The sequence below is a fragment of the Saccopteryx bilineata genome, chromosome 2 (assembly GCF_036850765.1).
Source record: "Saccopteryx bilineata isolate mSacBil1 chromosome 2, mSacBil1_pri_phased_curated, whole genome shotgun sequence".
In the NCBI taxonomy this organism is placed as follows: domain Eukaryota; kingdom Metazoa; phylum Chordata; class Mammalia; order Chiroptera; family Emballonuridae; genus Saccopteryx; species Saccopteryx bilineata.
Genome location: NC_089491.1, coordinates 113400479 through 113419228, shown reverse-complemented (window position 1 = coordinate 113419228; position 18750 = coordinate 113400479). Strand labels below are relative to the sequence as shown.

The window sequence follows — 18750 nt, the reverse complement described above, 5'->3', positions numbered from 1 at the left end:
ACCATATTTTACATATAATTTTTGGGACAGTATACCGATACTCTATAATAAATAAGGATTTAAAAAAAGTGTTGCTTAGCCCTTGTTGAACTAAATTCAATTATTAGCATATTCTTTAAGTACTCCAGTTAATAAAGGCTTGATAATATTTCAAAGACTCTGACTTTTCCAAAGATAAAAAATTAGTTATTTGTTATGACAAAAATTAAGCTATAAAGCACATTCACACTTGTCTTGAAACGCATGTTTACATCATATATGAAATAACTTCTCATGCCTGGAGACATGGTTCATATGGCAAAAAGTCATACACAGATGACAACTAAAGGGTGATCTTCCCATCTATCTCCACATCCTCCAAAAAGCCACACTTGGCCTCAGTGTAAAAGTCGGATTTTATTGCCATGCTACAAAATGTATGAAGTTGGCACTGATAGGGAGAAACAGAGAACAAACAGTAGGGAAGGAGAGAGGGCAAAAGATGTTGTTACATATACAAGGTTTTAATCAACAGTGGTAAATTTTGCCAATATTAAAAATGCAAACCAAATTTAAAATGCTGATATGAAACAGCATTAAAATACAATTTATGCATAGTACAGCATCACTTATGTCTTTTATTAGAGAAATGTGGAATGTGTATAAAAGAAAATAACCATGGGGGTAAAATTCGTATGTCATATACAATTTGGCAATGGTAGTCCCACTGTTAGACAATTTCTTATAAAAGAAAAATTAAAAATCTAATAGGCTACCTTTATACAAAGTTGCTATATTTATGCCTTTATGTAGGAAAAAAACATTTATAATGCAAATTAGGACATACAATAATCTTACAATATTATACAATGTAATGAAAATAAAAACATAACACAAAATTTGTCCTTTATAAAATGTATATTTTGCATTTCCTAATGCAAATGTGGCACACCGGTGACTACTGTACTATTAATACCAGTCTGTCATAGAATTGTGATTGTAATGACACTACTAAAGAATTGTGTTATACCCAAAAAATGAGGAAGAAGGAATGGGGAATAGGGATGTAAAGAACAGGAAAGATAGATATGGTGCTGGTTTGGGCAGAGTATATATATATTGTGGTATGTCATAAAATAGTTAATTTTTCAAGCCAAAAACATTTCCTATACATTCTGGAATTTCGTACCAATGCCTTTATTCAAATTTGGCAAACATCAGGGAAAAGGTGATTAGTACCATATACCTCACATTTCAGAAATATGAATGAGATGCCAATATATCAGTTACTTCTGAATGTTGTCTCTGGTGGTATGTCTATTTCAAGGATATATATATATATATATATATGTATATCTATGTATGTATATCTACAGAGATATACATACATATATATTTACACATACACACATACTACACATTGCACAAAACACTTGGAAATTATGGGTTAGGAACAGCACAGGGGAGAATGGAAAGACTTTTTAGCTTAAAACTGTTACCTTGAGGCAAAAATATGGTGGCACATTATTGGGAAATTATGAAAACATAAGGCCCCTGTCCCATTTTCAATAGAACATTATTGAGGTACATTTTTATATGTTGTGCCACAGATTTCTTTGGGAGGGGAAATAAACACTAGCTTGACTTATAACATTGGACTGTGGGGTCAACATCAATATCTATAAAAACAAAGATTGCTTGGCAAATTTTTCTAAGTCCCAAATGTAATCTATTCTGAATATACTGGGAAGTGAAAAGCTTTTTGATGAGTCTTCAAGAGTAAAGTGCATATCTCGTCACTCCACAGCAGCAGTAAATAAAAGGAACTATTTGCCAATCTTCCTGGAGGGAGAGAAGGCACCATATTTTCATTTTTAAAGGAAGATGAAACTGGGAAATAAAACACACTAAGAAAAAACAGTCAATATCCGTATCAGTTTCCAATCCTGGTCTGGGATAAAAGCTGTTATGATCTATATGAATAAAAGAGGATTCTATTTGGGAAAATATATGAACAATGATATTTCCAAAACTGAAAAGTGGGATCACATGGTCTATCAACAGAACAAAATATCTAAAATTAGGTCTGTCTCAGAAAATCTGAAACACATGGCCACAATTATATCCCAATAAAATATCTCACTCTAAAATGTACCTAGCAATAGGTACATCTTTCCAAGACAGGGCTTAATGCCCACTACTAGACTATTGCAAAGGACAAGGAGTGTTCTACATACTTTTTATTAAATAGGAATACAGGTGATTTCCAGAGACATCTAGAAATTAACACCAGTTGTATGTATACATCTTCCTAATACTCATAGTACCTAAATCAAATTATTAGCAGACAAATTGGTCCCATTTTCATTTTTAAAGCACACAGTATTTAAAGCATAAACTGCAATGATTATATTGGAGTTACCTAAAAAATATATAAAAACTAATTAGAATCTGGAAGGAGAAATGAAAAGGATGAGAAAAAGAAAATAAAGTATCCAACCTCCAAAATGAATAAATAGGTCAGCCCTTCCATTTGGAGGTTAATGTTCTGGTCTTGACTGCTTATTTCAGAGAAAACCATGTGCACTACAATAGTTCCATCACAATTCTTACTCCACATTACAAAAATCAAAAATCATATAAATTTGGCACGATTAGCAATCTACTCAGAAGAAAACATAAATGCAACAATATATTAAAAATGGAAACTGCAAATCTATACCACTGCTCTCTTTTTAGAGAACAGTGAACACTTTAGTAAGCACCAAGTTCACAGAAGGAAAAAAAAATCTGCTATGCACACAACAATGGCACTGAAAAGAACAGACACCTTTAATAATTTATTTTCTTTATAATGGTCCCATTCTATTATTTAGCTAATCCATTCACTGCCCTATAACTGGTTGAATGCTATATGACCAAAAATTTTTCATGCTAAAATAACCTTAGTTACATCTGGTAGATCCAGATCATAATCTCAAACTTCCTCATATTTAGAGAAAACGGTAAAATATTTTGCAAGGTTACCTGACCTTTTCACTTTCGTCTTCTCTAGTGATTGGGAAACTGGAACATTCTTGATTTTCCTAGAGTTAGACATATGACCTCTTGTCAGTTTATACAAGCTTCAATTCATTTTACATCCTAAATTATGACATAATCGCATTGCTACAAGACTTGCACTGTACCTGCTATGCTGGCAATAATCCTAACATTCCATCGAAATCAGGGATAAGCAAATATCCAGCTCTGAGTGAAGAACAGCAGAGCTAAGGAGCACTACCGTGGGCAAAGTACAGTTGCAGCCGTGTGACTTGAGGGATCACTGCTAAAGTGCTGGGGAGGGTGCCCACAGAGAAAACTCAGTACCTTTAGGGGACTCTGCACGGTAAAAGTAGCTTCAGGTATTTTCTCAGCTGCTAAAGAGATCACCTATGGACACAAGTAAAATTTAAAACTGAGAGGATGTTTTTATCAACTTGAAAAGTAAACAGCATATAAATAAATACTGGACAAGGGCAACCCTGTTATAGAATAACAGTAAGTTCCAAATGAACCTTCAAAACCACAATTTGACAAAAATGCAAACTAAACAACAATAAACACATAAGCCAATTCTAAAACTATATACAAACTCAAACATTTTAAATTGAAAAAGACATTATGCAACAAAGTAAGACATCCCAAACACCAAAGGAAAACAATTGAAGGTAAATGGCAATTCAATGGCACAAATGCCTCCAGAAACAATGTTATTGTTAGTAATCCATAGGAGAGACACTTTCAAGAGATCATGGTTCAGATTTTCAAATGTTTTAGGGTAAAATGACCTGAGACTGATTCTTGAGCCTACTGTAATTCTGACTAAGATACCTGGGCATGCCCTTCCAATGACATCATGAGATGAATAAAGAGAAAATCTTCTCCGCTTCCTGCCGTTCAGCACACAAACAGCAAACCATACTCATGGACACAGAACTTTCTAGTAAGCTGAAGGCAAAGGAACTGACTGGTATATAAGGAGTGTGGTACTTCTATTTCCTTTACAAATGGTTTGGCTCAAGTCAAAAAGCCTACAATTACTAAAATGAAGGATTCCTCATCTTACGTGCTGGACGCCACATACCATGAACAGTGAATTTACAAATACTACTTCCAGAGCCTAGAGTTATCTGTTAGCAATGCACATTATCAAGAGGCTTTATGAAATGTTTTAAATGCCAACCATGACTTAGACATGAATGATATGCATAAGTCCAGAATATTGACACAAATCAACCAGCATGTCACTCACTTCAACTCTCATTTTAAATAGGCACTGTGAAAATGGGAGTGCTGCTGTACAGTAATGAGTAGTATATAATGAAATTAGTGTTCTTTAATGAGTACCTGCTCTACATTAATTCCCTTTAGTTAAAGAAGCACATGAAATAGTAAAAAAAAATTTCATCAGTCTATAAAAGGAGTTAGTGTTTAGAAATGAAAATGAAGCACTTGCATCTTCATTTTTTAAAAATTCATAAAGGTGCAAACAATGTAATGCTTCCCAGGCTCACATGGGCAGATCAGTACTATTATGTCTAGTTTTCCTAGATGTACCATCATCCCGTGGTAGTGCTTTCTGCAAATTTGACATAGCAGCAGTTTTCTCAATGTCTATCACAGCATACAGCTCTGTGCGCCTGGTAGGAGTCTGTGGAAGAGGAGTTGTAGGCGTTTTTGGAGTCTGAGGGTTGTCGGAGTCACTGCCACCTTCCAAGTCAACCTGTATGTAATTGAGCTGCCTGTGTTCTAAACTCGGGCGCCTGATATCAAAATTAAAGACTGTCGGTATACAGTCCCGACGCCTTGAATATTCTATTTTGTGAGCACTTGCTGGCACGGTTACATTCTCTGTATTTACATAGTTATGCATTGGATCTAGATTATTATGGTAGCCATTTAGAGATGGGGTCTTTGGTCCTAAATTGTCATCTTCATCCCTACTTAGCTTGCGGGCTTCCCAAACAGGAGGCAAAGATGGTAAATTTTCATAGTTTAATAATGCAGTTCTTCTCTGAGCTGAGTTGTTGATATTCTGGGTATCTGAGGTACTGGTGGATGTCAGACGACCTCTCCTGACCCCTGAGGCACTAGGAATAGATAACCCATTTATATTTTCATACACCAGCTTGTTAACAGAGGGCGCATCTCTTCGCTCATCACTGTCATATCCAGTGTCCCATTCTGTGTTATTTGCACCACTTCCACTGGCTTGATCTCTTCCAATTTTCTCCAGTTTCTCTTTTTCCATTAATTGCTTTTGAACAGGAGTTGGTCCTAAGACAAATCTGACTACTTCGGGTTCAAGATGGACCTGAGGGTCCCTGTCCTCAATACTACTTGGTTCTTCTTTTGGAGTGTTGCTCTCAGCATTAGAAATCCTTGCCTCCAGTGGGATATGCACACTTGTGCAATTTTTCCGCTCTTCTTGCACACCTGTAGTGTTAACATAGGTGTGTACCTAAAACAAAACAGAAAAGTGAATGAGTAACTTGCCCCCCCCAAAAAAAACCCACACAAAAACTTGAAGTTTCTGCACCTGGTTTTTACTAATATATACAAAGGGTATAAATTTGAGGGGAAGGGAATATAAAAATGTAGTTTCCTAATTTAGTAAAAGAATAACTACTTTGCCTGACCGGTAGTGGCACAGTGGATAAAGCATCAACCTGGGATGCTGAAGTCCCAGGTTCAAATCCCCAAGGTCACCGGCTTGACTGTGGACTCATCTGGCTTGAGTGCAGGCTTACCAGCTTGAGGCACAGGGTCGCCGGCTTGAGCAAGGGATCACCAACATAACCTCATGGTCACTGGCTTAAGCCCAAAGATAGCTGGATTAAAGCCCAAGGTTGTTGGCTTGAGGAAGGTGCCACTAGCTCAGCTTAAGCCCCCATCCTTCCCCCGTCTAGGCACATATGAGAAGCAATCTGTTAACAACAAAACTGACACAACGATGAGTTGATGCTTCTCACCTCTCTTCCCAAAAGAATAACTAATCTAAAGTGCAACATTATACTTGATAGTGAAACATAAAAAGCATTCTGTAAAAGAAAAATATATAAGGAAGAAATAGAGATTATCATGTTGGTACTGTTCTAGAAATTCTCATGAATGCATTAAACCATGATTCAGAAATAAATATTAAAAAGATTAAAATTTATCATTATGTACAGATGATCAGACTATATAAAAAAATAAACCCTATTAGATTTAATAAAGAGTTCTATAAAATGCATAGCTATAAAATAAATACTAGCTACTAAGAAATAATCACTAAAATGATAAGGAAAAGCTCAACAGTATTTTGGGAGACAATATAAAAAACATTTTTAAGTCTATACATAAAATTAGAAGAACTAAAAATAAAATTTAAAGTTGAGAGAAATGTAATTACAGTAAATAAGAACTCATGTACTATGTAAAGAACATGAAAAAGTGAATTTAAAAAAAATTAAAACTTCTTACTGATAAATAACTTATTAAAGCATAGACAATGTTTAACCAGATACTTTAGTCCTCAAATGAAAAATATAATAGTCAGGAAAATTACATAGCTCTATAAAAATATTAACAACAAAATCAACCTTCCTGCTAGTAGTCCACTAATTATAAAAATTACTTATATAATTTAAGCAGTAGCACAAATTCTGACTGAATGGAGGTTATTGTAATGGGAACTGGCCATTAGTTATGTCTGTCTTTATCTTTAGATGCACCGCTCCTGTGAGCACACAAACTACTGTAATGCTGTTTCCCCCAGTACCTGTACATATTGCAGCCTACATCAGCAAATATACACTATTTCCTCTGATTCTTCACTACAAAATTCTTATACAGACAATGAATGCTAAATTCAAACTGACTAAAATCTTCAATTCCACACCTAAAGTCCACAAAAGCCATTATCCTGTTTGATAGAAGCATATGCTTACTTGTTCCTCAGCCACGAGCAAAGGATGTGTAGATTCTTCACCTACTGAAGGCAAGCGTGCACTTCCCACAGACGGATGTCTGCTGGAAGGATGGGAGGAAGCATCTCCAAATGAGGGATATCGGGGATACCCATTAGGTAAGTTCTGAGCAGCAAACCCTGGAGCTGAGTTTTTGTTTATCGGTTTAAGAAGAAAAGCAGGACACAGAGGCAGGGGAGAGAGAATAAAAATGAGTGAGAATCCATCTGCACTGATAGGATTAAGGCAGGTGTTTCTGACAAGACAACAGAAACCAGGGCACAAAGAGCACGCCCCTATGCCAACTTTCCATTCATATTTTAGATAATATGGAACATTTAATTATCATATGTAAAATATTAAACATGTATATAATTACGGCTAACAGCTTTTTAAACTGACAACCATTAAACTTACATTAGTTAATAGTGACTTCTAACATTTTATAGATTAAAGCTCCATAGTTTATAGCAGGGGTCCCCAAACTTTTTACAAAGGGGGCCAGTTCACTGTCCCTCAGACTGTTGGAGGGCCAGACTATAAAAAAACTATGAACAAATCCTATGCACCCTGCACAAATCTTATTTTATAGTAAAAAAACAAACAAACAAACAAAAAAAACGGGAACAAATACAATATTTAAAATAAAGAACAAGTCAATTTAAATCAACAAACTGACCAGTATTTCAATGGGAACTATGCTCCTCTCACTGACCACCAATGAAAGAGATGCCCCTTCCAGAAGTGTGGTGGGGCCGGATAAATGGCCTCAGGGGGCCGCATGTGGCCCGCGGACCATAGTTTGGGGACCCCGGTCTACAGTTTACAAACTATGGTTTATAGTTTTGATTAAATGCCATTTTAGAAGGAAAGTATATACTTACTTGTAGGTGTTCGAGGTGTTCTTGGGACTTCCAATTCTGTCTGGTGATTATTCCTTTCAACAACTGGCTCTTCCACCACATTTATACTATTATTTTGCATAATCTCTTGCAACATGTTAAATAATTCTTCTGCACGGGCACATTTAAAGGCAAAGATTCCTATAAATATAAACCAGAAGGAACAATGGTTAACACATGTTTAAAAATTATATAGGAGCACCTACCTGTCAAAGAATAAAATTGTAAAATAAGAATTCTATGTACCAATAGCAAGAAAGCCTTTTAAAATAAATGTCTGATAAATTAATGATATCCCCTGTTTCAAAACATAAACCCAAATGAAAGCCTACAGAATAATTTGCATTTGTCTAAGGGAGATGGTCCAAAATAAGGCAGACAAAAAGATGGGAAATGTACACTTCAGTCTGCCTTTTAACAGTAGGGGGAGCCCAACTCATCATTACCAAGGTAATCCTTTACCATTTGACAGGCCCTGATTCTGTTACCATGCTTCATTATAATAATTTTATAAGGCAGGAATTATCATTCACCTCTAATAGATAAAAGACAAAAATTTTAAAAATATTTCTTAAAATTCATTTTAGAGGAGGGAGAGGTAGAAGGAAGCATCAACTGCCATATGTGCCTTAACCAGGCAAGTCCAGGGTTTCAAACTGGCAACCTCAGCATTCCAGGTCAACGCTTTATCCGCTGTGCCACCACAGGTCAGGCAGAGAAAAAATCTCATACTTGACAGAGGTAATGTGCCCAAGGCCTTTCAAATTGTATGTAGCAAAATAATCAATGTACTGTTCAACTCCAAGATTTAGGTTCTTTCCCCAACAAGTTATAACAGTAAATACAGTCAATTTACTGGGGCTAATCATTTACTAAAAATCTTAAAGCTAATATGAGTCAAAAGTCTGGACATAGAGAATTTACTTAATAAATGCTTGCTGAATGAATACATGGTTTACAAAATCCCTTTTCTTTTTTTGTTTTTTGTTTTTTGTTTTTTTACAGAGACAGAGAGAGAGAGTCAAAGAGAGGGATAGAGACAGACAGACAGGAACAGAGAGAGATGAGAAGCAACAATCATCAGTTTTTCATTGTGGCACCTTAGTTGTTCATTGATTGCTTTCTCATATGTGCCTTGACCGGGGTGCTACAGCAGAATGAGTAACCCCTTGCTCAAGCCAGCAACCTTGGGTCCAAGCTGGTGAGCTTCTTGCTCAAACCAGATGAGCCCGCGTTCAAGCTAGCAACCTCGGGGTCTCGAACCTGGGTCCTCTGCACCCCAGTCCGACACTCTATCCACTGTGCACCACCTGGTCAGGCCAAAATCTCTTTTCTTAGCAAGGGCACTGTTTGGGTAATTTTTCCTATCAGGAGAAAGTAACATATTAAACATTGTATACAGAATAACTGAAAGGATAGTATAAATATTTCAAATGTGACAAGGTTTGTAGAAAAAAATTAAAGGTTCTACCTACCTTGTCCAGTTTGACACCGTCGACCACTTTCAAAAGAAAAGAGATTCGAGTCATAGCCATAGCGTCGTAGGCAGAGGTAGTGCCATTTTACCGAGTCACGTTTGCGAGTGTATAAAATCAGTTCTGTGTCTGTGAGCTCCATTATGCCAGAACCTAACTCATTCCCATCATCATCCACATTAATGACCTGAACAAGAAAGTTTAATTAGTGAGAACCTACTGCTTCCACTTAATAGTCACACATATTTCACCAATTTTTCAGGGAAATGTGCTGTGTGAATTGGCTCAGCTACTCGCTCCTTTGCTAGTTCACACGTGAACCAATGTGCGGCAGGACTGTGCGGCAGCACAGCACATGAACCTGCTCGTATCTGCAAGGACTCAGAGTCCCACTGAGGGGTAAGTTCATATTAATATAAGGCCTTGCACTACTGAATTTCAGAAAATGGCCAGAAACTACGAAGAACAGATAATCACTTAGGGAGAACTTACTATACCCACTTACTGGAACTGGGCAATGTGTTTTACATATATTTTTCCCATTGAATCCTCATAATACTACAAATTGCAGGAAATACTGTTTCCTCCATCCTACAAAATTGAAACAAAGTCTTAGTGATAATGCAACCTGCCCAAGGTCACAAAGCTACAGAGCTACAAAGCAACAGGACTGTGACCTACACCTAAGTCTGTATGACCCAGAGACTATGATTTATAGCAGACTGATTTCAGATGACAAGGACACTGCATAGCTGTGGATGAGTAAGGAATGGAGCATTTGGCCTCTAGGTAACAGAACACCAAAGAAGTTTCAAAATGATGAAAAAGAAAGATTAATTTCATGTCAACTGCAGGGTGGATCACAGTGGTGACTCAAGGTAAGTCCAGTTAAGAAATTATCCAGGAATGAATCAATGGCTGGAGACCTGCCCTACCTAAAATGCCTATACAATGGCATTTTAGAGAAAGTATACCAGAACTGTGTGGCTAATTGAATAGAGATGACAAACAAGAAAGTAAAAGAGGATTCCACACTGTCAGTAAGAAAACGTCATCATCACTTGTTAAACAAGAAAAGGCAGAGTGAGCAAAGAGAGAAATAAAACAGACTGGAGATAAAGTGAAAAGTAATATATATATTATATATTATTATATATATATTATAATATATATATATTATATATATTAAGTGAAGTAAAAGAATATCCATGTAGGCACAGAGAGATATAACTCAAGCAGTGTTACTGACCTTAAACTTGTTCCGATGATTATCTGGGACAGTGTCTATATCTGGACAGCTACAACAGCTACCCATGGCTTCTTTCAGAAGACCATGTGAGTGCTACATGAAAAGATAATTTGGAAATTATCATTAGACGTAGGATATAAAAAATTATAAAATAAAAACAGGTTTTAGAAATCATTTAACACAAGCCCTGCATTATTTCGATGAGGAAAAATTAAGCCCAAGAGGCTGACCTGTGGTAGCGCAGTGGAGAGAGTGTAGACCTGGAAAGTTGAGGTCACTGGTTCAAAACCCTGGGCTTGCCAGTTCAAAGCACATACGAGAAGCAATCAGTGAACAACTAAAGTGAAGCAACTATGAGTTAATACTTCTCCCTCTACTCCCCCTTTCCTCTCTCTGTAAAATCAATAAATAAAATCTTTTAAAAAAAAGAAGATGGTGATGATGAAAAAGTATACTAGCGTATAAACCAAAAGAAGTGATAAATAAAATAGTAAAATTAATTAAGACTCATTTGGTATTTAGCTCTAACAATATGCCGCCTAAGTGTCATGGCACAGAGATGATGAAGTCATAACAAGTGCTCCTGAAGAACCATGGTCTAAAGGGAAAGAGAGAGGTGTGCAGATAACACATCATGACAACCCTTGTATTAGAACATGAGAAGAGTTCTGTAGGTACAGAAAAGGGAGTAACTACTTGTGTGGGTTAGGCAGGGCAGGAGACACCATTTGAACTGGTTATTAAAAAAGGTGAGCAGAAACAGTGTGCTAGGCAAAAAAAAATAGAAGTACTTGAGATGGATAAAATAGTGTGTGCAAAGACAAAGGCTGTGAAAAGTTGCACTATGTTCAGGAGAAAGCGAGGCATCCAGCACAATTAGAGTTGAGGGTAGGCGGTAACACAAGCAGGGCTAAACCAGAAAGCATCTTAAAGAAGGCAGGGATTGGGGACTCCAACCAACTTGAAGTTAGCCTGTCTTCAGTGTCCCCAGTCAAAGGGACATACCTCTATCATGGCATTTATTTATTCTACTGTAATATTTAACTGTCTTACCACCCACTGCACTGTGATCTTTTGAAGACTAGAACCTGCCTTCTTAATTTCCTAAGGCACTAAAGTATACTGCTTGACATAACACATGCTCCATAGTGTTTAATTTTTAAAAGTTAATAAATGTTTAATAAATTATAGGATGAGAAGGAATAAAAAAAAGTATCTTAAAAATTAAAAAAAATTTATTGATTTGAGAGAGAGGAAGGAAGGTGGACAAGAGAGAAAGAGAGAAAGGGAGAGAGAGAGACAGATCAGTTTGCTGTTCCATTTATTCATGCATTCATTGGATGATTCTTGCACGTGCCGACTGGAGATGGAACCAGCAACCTTGGCATATTGGGAGAACACTCTAACCAACTGAGCTACCTGGACAGGGTCTTTAAAACCATTTTTAAAGCAGAAGGATCAATGATAGAAACAAACAAACAAAAATGGCTTCTAGAAATAACATGTTTACCCTCAATGCTGACCGCCACATAACTATAAAGAGCTAAAAGTTTACAATGGGTATGGCTTTGGTCTCAAAAGATGGTGCCTTGGCCCTGGCAGGTTGGCTCAGTGGATACAGCGTTGGTCTGGCGAGCGGATGCCCGGGGTTCGATTCCCAGTCAGGGCACACATGAGAAGAGGTCATCTGCTTCTCTTTCCCTCTGACCTTTCTCTCTTTCTTCCCCTCTTGCAGCCAGTGGCTCAACTGGTCCAAGCTTGGGCCCTGGGCACTGAGGATAGCTCAGTTGGTCCAAGCGTCAGCCTCAGGTGCTAAGAACAGCTTGGTTGATTTGAGCATTGACCCCAGGCAGGGGTTGCCAGGTGGACACTAGTCAGGGTGCATGTGGAAGTCTGTCTCACTCTCCCCTCTTCTCACTTAAAAAATAATAATAATAAAAAAGATGGTGCCTCAAAAAATATTTTAAACTATTTCTCAAAAAGAGCAGAAAAATCATCCTTCCATTTGCCACTTTCATAGGCTACCTATGGCAGCACCTCCCGTGTTAGCAGGGATATATGAGTAGTGGTGCAACCTACTTGGGTCTCTATGCTGAATGCTTCATTATAACAATAATTAATGAGAAGCTGAACATGCGACACAAAAGCCTCGTACGCTATACCAAGGAGAATGGATTTTATCCTACACATGATGCAATGCTACTAAAGAATTTTAAGGAGAAAAGTGGTGGTCAGGACTTCATTATAAATATATCCATCTGTAAAATAAAGTTAGAGTTTAGCCCAAAAGAAGGGAAACCAGTTAGAGACCACGGAAAAAAAGAAATATGCTCAAGACCTAAAGCCAGGGAAGCAATAGTGGGGACAAAGATGACAAAGATAAATTTAAGAAACATTTACAAAGCCAAGTCCATGTCACTGAGTGGCTGGCTCGTCACAGGGAAGGCAGAGATGGTTTCCAGCGAGGCAGAGAAAGGGTGTGGGCCTGAACAGCTGAGATAGGAGAGCCCAGGGTCTTCAAGCACAAGTAATGGTGATTAATTCAGTTTTAGAGATGCCAAACTGAGAGTCTAGAGAACAATAAAATGGAGATACACAATAGAGAGTTAAGGACCTGAGTATGGGTTGGAAGGAGGCAAAATATTAGTACATATGTGATATTTAAGCTACAAAACAGAAGACACTGCTCAAGGACAGTATAAAAAGTGGTCTGTGGTTGAAATCCTAAGGAATACAAATGTATAAGTATTGGAGTATATAGAAGTAAGTGAAGAAGAAAAAAAAAAGTCAGAATAGTACAAAATAAGAAAAAGTGTTAGGAGAATTCCGTTCTTAAGAATAATAGAGGCAGAAGCCAAGCTGCAGTGAGCAAATGAAAGGTAAGAAAAGAATCCCTCACAGCATGAAAACTGTTCTTCCAAGAACAAGGTGAAGAACTAAAGAATACAGCACTAGGGCCCTGGCCGGTTGGCTCAGTGGTAGAGTGTCAGGCTGGCGTGCAGGAGTCCCGGGTTCGATTCCTGGCCAAGGCACACAGGAGAAGCGCCCATTTGCTTCTCCACCCCTCCCCCTCTCCTTCCTCTCTGTCCCTCTCTTCCCCTCCTGCAGCCGAGGCTCCATTGTAGCAAAATTGGCCTGGGCACTGAGGAAGGCTATGGCCTCTGCCTCAGGTGCTAGAATGGCTCTGGTTGCAACAGAGCAACGCTCCAGATGGGCAGAGCATCGTCCCCTGGTGGGCATGCCGGGTGAATCCTGGTCGGACGCATGTGGGAGTCTGTCTGACTGCCTCCCCGTTTCCAACTTCAGAAAAATACAAAAAAAAAAAAAAAAAGAATACAGCACTAGGGCATGAACAGACATGGTTTCAAAAGAAAATATGATACTTGAGTTATGTACTGTTTTAAGATGATACAGATTTCTGCAGGTTTTATAATCATTAGGCCAGGTAAGGTTTTTAAATATAGGAAAAAACAAAGGCAAAAGAAGGGAAACAAAGGCTGGATCAAGACAGAGGGGAAAACTAAAGAAGCGCTCCAGGGCCAGGACTGAGACATCTGAGCAGAGGAGTGGAGGAATGCCCCACCCTCTCAGGAGAGAGGGGAGAAAATAAGGAAGTGGGGAGCACAGTAGAGAAGCTGAAGGAGAGGCACATCTATCATCCTAAATTTCCTTTGTAAAATAGAAGGCAAGTCTGCAAAATGAAGAGAATGACAGAATTATTCATTGAGGAGTTACCCAAGCAACGGTGCAGGATTAAGTAGGCTGTGCTGAGAACTCAGAGACTGCGAAGAAAGATTATGTTGTTTTTCTAGCTGCGCTCAGCAGTCCGGACTGTAGAAAGTTCAGCTGATCCAGGATCACGTTAAGAGGACAAGAAAATTAGAGGATATTGTCAAAACGGGGGAGGCGGGTAGTGGGGAGGAGGTTTAGAAGTGATAGATCATCTGTTCTGGTCAGGAAAGAAGTTGAGAAGAGGGCTGACTCCTGACCTGTGGTGGCGCAGTGGATAAAGCATAGACCTGGAACACTGAGGTCACTGGTTCAAAACCCTGGGCTTGCCTGGTCAAGGCACATATGGGAGTTGATGCTTCCTGCTCCTCCCTTCTCTCTCTCTCTCTCTCTCTCTCTTTCTCTCCTCTCTAAAATGAATAAATAAATAAAATCTTTAAAAAAAAAAGAAGAAGGCTGACAAAATGGGAGAAAATGTGGGCACAAAGGAACAGGAGGCTTCAGTCAGGTTGAAGAATAGGTTCAGCATGAGGGAGACTGAAATAGCTGAAACAATGGCCGTTGAGTTCAATTTCCAAATAAAAGAGGACATTTTTTAATGTGGAGTTTTCTCCACATCCCTGACTCCTCTTCCTGAACCACAAACTCCTAGGCAAGGAGATGTATGACCTCTACTATTTGGAGACCACATTTGAGTTATAGCAGACCTAATAATATGCACTAATACTTTAAACCAGGGGTCCCCAAACTTTTTACACAGGGGGCCAGTTCACTGTCCCTCAGACTGTTGGAGGGCCACCACATACAGTGCTCCTCTCACTGACCACCAGTGAAAGAGGTGCCCCTTCCAGAAGTGTGGTGGGGGCCGGATAAATGGCCTCAGGGGGCCGCAGTTTGGTGACGCTTGCTTTAAATAGTTGATGAGAAACCCTGTGATGTAGTTATTTCAGCACCAAGTTCATAACTCAGCAAAAAACATTAATAGACTTACTATGCTCCCTTAAGAAGGCAACTTAAAAAAGTAACAAGGGTATATTCAATAACAAAAAGTAGCTACTGTTTGGGAGGATCAATATTGCAATACATTTGCTAAGTATTTTAGAAAACACTGGCCCTGGTAGGGCAGTTCAGTTGGTTAGAGCATCCTCCCCACATGCCAAGGTTGCAGGTTCAATCTCTGGTCAGGGCACATACAAGAATCAACCAATGTAGGCCCTGGCCGGTTGGCTCAGTGGTAGAGCGTCGGCCTGGCGTGCAGAGGTGCCAGGTTCGATTCCCGGCCAGGGCACACGGGAGAGGTGCCCATCTGCTTCTCCACCCTTCCCCCTCTCCTTCCTCTCTGTCCCTCTCTTCCCCTCCCGCAGCGAGGCTCCATTGGAGCAAGGATGGCCCGGGCGCTGGGGATGGCTCCTTGGCCTCTGCTCCAGGTGCTAGAGTGGCTCTGGTCGCAACAGAGCGACGCCCCGGAGGGGCAGAGCGTCGCCCCCTGGGGGGCGTGCCGGGTGGATCCCGGTCGGGCACATGCGGGAGTCTGTCTGACTGCCTCCCCGTTTCCAACTTCAGAAAAATACAAAAAAAAAAAAAAAAAAAGAATCAACCAATAAATGCATAAATAAGTGGAACAACAAATCAATGTTCTTTTAATTTTTTTTTTTTTTTTTTTTTGCATTTTTCTGAAGCTGGAAACAGGGAGAGACAGTCAGACAGACTCCCGCATGCGCCCGACAGGGATCCACCCGGCACGCCCACCAGGGGGCGACGCTCTGCCCACCAGGGGGCGATGCTCTGCCCATCCTGGGCGTCGCCATGTTGCGACCCTCCTGAGTGTCGCCATGTTGCGACCAGAGCCACTCTAGCGCCTGGGGCAGAGGCCACAGAGCCATCCCCAGCGCCGGGCCATCTTTGCTCCAATGGAGCCTTGGCTGCGGGAGGGGAAGAGAGAGACAGAGAGGAAGGCGCGGCGGAGGGGTGGAGAAGCAAATGGGCGCTTCTCCTATGTGCCCTGGCCGGGAATCGAACCCAGGTCCTCCGCACGCTAGGCCGACGCTCTACCGCTGAGCCAACCGGCCAGGGCCCTAAATCAATGTTCTTTTTCTCTCTCTCTTCCTTCCTCTCTCATTAAAATCAATCAATCAATCAATCAGTAAAATTTTTAAATAAAAAACTTTCTGCAGCACTAAGTTCCCTTCTAACTCCACACATTTTTCAATAAATAAATAAGTAAACACTGTCTTAATTTAATCAAAGCTATTTGTCCTTATTATTTAGGGGCAGGAGGTGACAGCAAATCAGCAGGCAAAGTGACTGCATTCAAGAAAACATTTTTAAGAGAGAGCTATATAGTCATAGTAGGAAATTTTAACTTCTGGTTGACATCAATGGATAGAGCTTCCAGAATCAACAAGAAAACAGCAGTCTTAAATGATACACTATACCAGATGGATTTAATTGAGATTTTCAGAGTATTTCATGCCAAAGCAGCAGGATATATATATTCTTTTCAAGTGCACAAGGAAGTATTTTTTTTATTTTAAGCGAGAGGAGGGAAGATAATGAGACAGACTCCCTCAAGATCCCCAACCAGGCTCCCATTTTGGGAAGATGCTCAAATCAACTAAGCTATTTTTATTGCCTGAGAGCTATCACTGGGACCAACCAAGCTATCATACCAATCTGCAGGAGAGGAAGAGGGGGAGAAGAGGAAGAGGGAGGGGAAGAGAAGCAGATGACTGTTTCTCCTGTGTGCCCTGACTGGGGATCAAACCTGGGACTATCCATACACTGGGCCAATGCTCTATTCTCTGAGACAACTGGCCAGGGCCATGGAACACATTCTAAATTAGACCACATGTTAGGACACAAAACTAGTCTCAATAAATATAAGATTGAAATCATATCAAGCATCTTCTCTGACCACAATGGAATGAAACCAGAAATAAATCACAAGAAAAAAACTGATAAAACACAAACACATGGAAGCTAAATAACATGCTACTAAACAAAGAATGGATTAACAATGAGATTAAGGAAGAAAACAAGTTTCTTTGAGACTAATGAGAATAAATACATAAGGTCTACCAGAAAGTTCTGTCCGTTTCTATCACAACAATTTTTGACACATAAGCACATGTTTATTTGGCGCATGTGTGCCTCTCTATTTTTATCACTTAATGTATACATACTGACGTAGCAAATTAACTAAAACAAAGTTGATTCAGGTTAGTCTTATGTGTGAAGTGATAGTGTACCCATAGCTACTGATAAAGTTCATTTATGCCACTGTAATTTTTACGAATTTCAACATGGAAGAAATGCTATAGAAGCATGTCTGTCGCATCCACCATATTCCCCGGACTTAGCACCTTTCGACTATCACTTGTTTTCGTCCTTAGAAAATTTTTTGAAGGGCAAAAAATTCAAAACTGAAGAAGATATCAAACAAGTACTGGTTCAATTTTTCACATCAAAAGATAAAACACTTTTCAAAAATGGGATATACAAATTGCCCTCACGCTGGCAAGAAATCATTAATAATAATGGCAATTATATTATTTAATAAAGTTTATTGATGGTAAAAAAATTTTGTATTTTGTTTTATTCCAAAACAGACAGAACTTTCCGGTAGACCTTATACAACCACCTAAAATCCATGGGACACAGTGAAAGCAGTCCTAAGAGAAAAATTCATAGCAATACAGGCCTAGCTCAAGAGGCAAGAAAAAATCTTAACTAATCTAACCTTACACCTAAAAGAACTAGAAAAAGAACAACAAACAAGCCTAAATTTAGTAGAAGGAAGAAAGTAATAAAGATCAGAGTGAAAATAAACAAAATAGTCTAAAACACAATACAAAAGCCAATGTCACCAAGAGCTGGTCTTTGAAAAAATAAACAAGACTGATAAACCTTTTTTTTTTTTTTTTAAGATTTATTGAATGAGCGTAGGTACCTCACTTTAGTTGTTCATTGATTGCTTGTCCTATGTGCCTGGACTGGGTAAACCCAGAGTTTTGAACCCACTACCTCAGTATTCCAGGTCGATGCTCTGTCCACTGTAGCACCACAGGCCAGGCAAGACTGATAAACCTTTGACCAGACTAAGAAAAACAAAACAAAATGAGAAGACCCAAATAAATAAAATCAGAAACAAAACAGAGAAGTAACAACTGAAACCACAGAAATACAAAGGATAAGAAAATAATACATACAAATTGGACAATATGAAACAATGGATAAATTCCTAGAAACATACAATCTTCTAAAACCAAATCAAGACAAATCAGAAAATTAGAACACGGGAATTGCAATTAATAAAATCAAGGCAGTAATAATAATTAAGAAAACCCCAACAAACAAAAGTCCTGGACCAGAAGGCTTCACAGGGGAATTTTACCAAACATAGAAAAAAGAACTAACACTAATCC

The 18750-nt window shown here is 38.9% G+C and overlaps 1 protein-coding gene across 4 annotated transcripts in view; it reads right to left on the bottom strand.

The window, feature by feature from the left end:
- Positions 1-513: 513 nt before the first annotated feature.
- Positions 514-18750, bottom strand: part of FRS2 (fibroblast growth factor receptor substrate 2) — a 118905-nt gene continuing 100668 nt past the window's right edge. For all 4 annotated transcript variants that reach the window (XM_066257641.1, XM_066257644.1, XM_066257642.1 and 1 more), the window contains 5 exons: positions 10598-10690; positions 9349-9535; positions 7856-8014; positions 6954-7117; positions 514-5482 (listed from right to left, as the gene is read on the bottom strand). In XM_066257641.1, the coding sequence (XP_066113738.1) occupies positions 4532-5482; positions 6954-7117; positions 7856-8014; positions 9349-9535; positions 10598-10663 (1527 nt within the window). In that variant the 5' untranslated portion in view covers positions 10664-10690 and the 3' untranslated portion in view covers positions 514-4531. The remainder of the gene's footprint in view (positions 5483-6953; positions 7118-7855; positions 8015-9348; positions 9536-10597; positions 10691-18750) is intronic.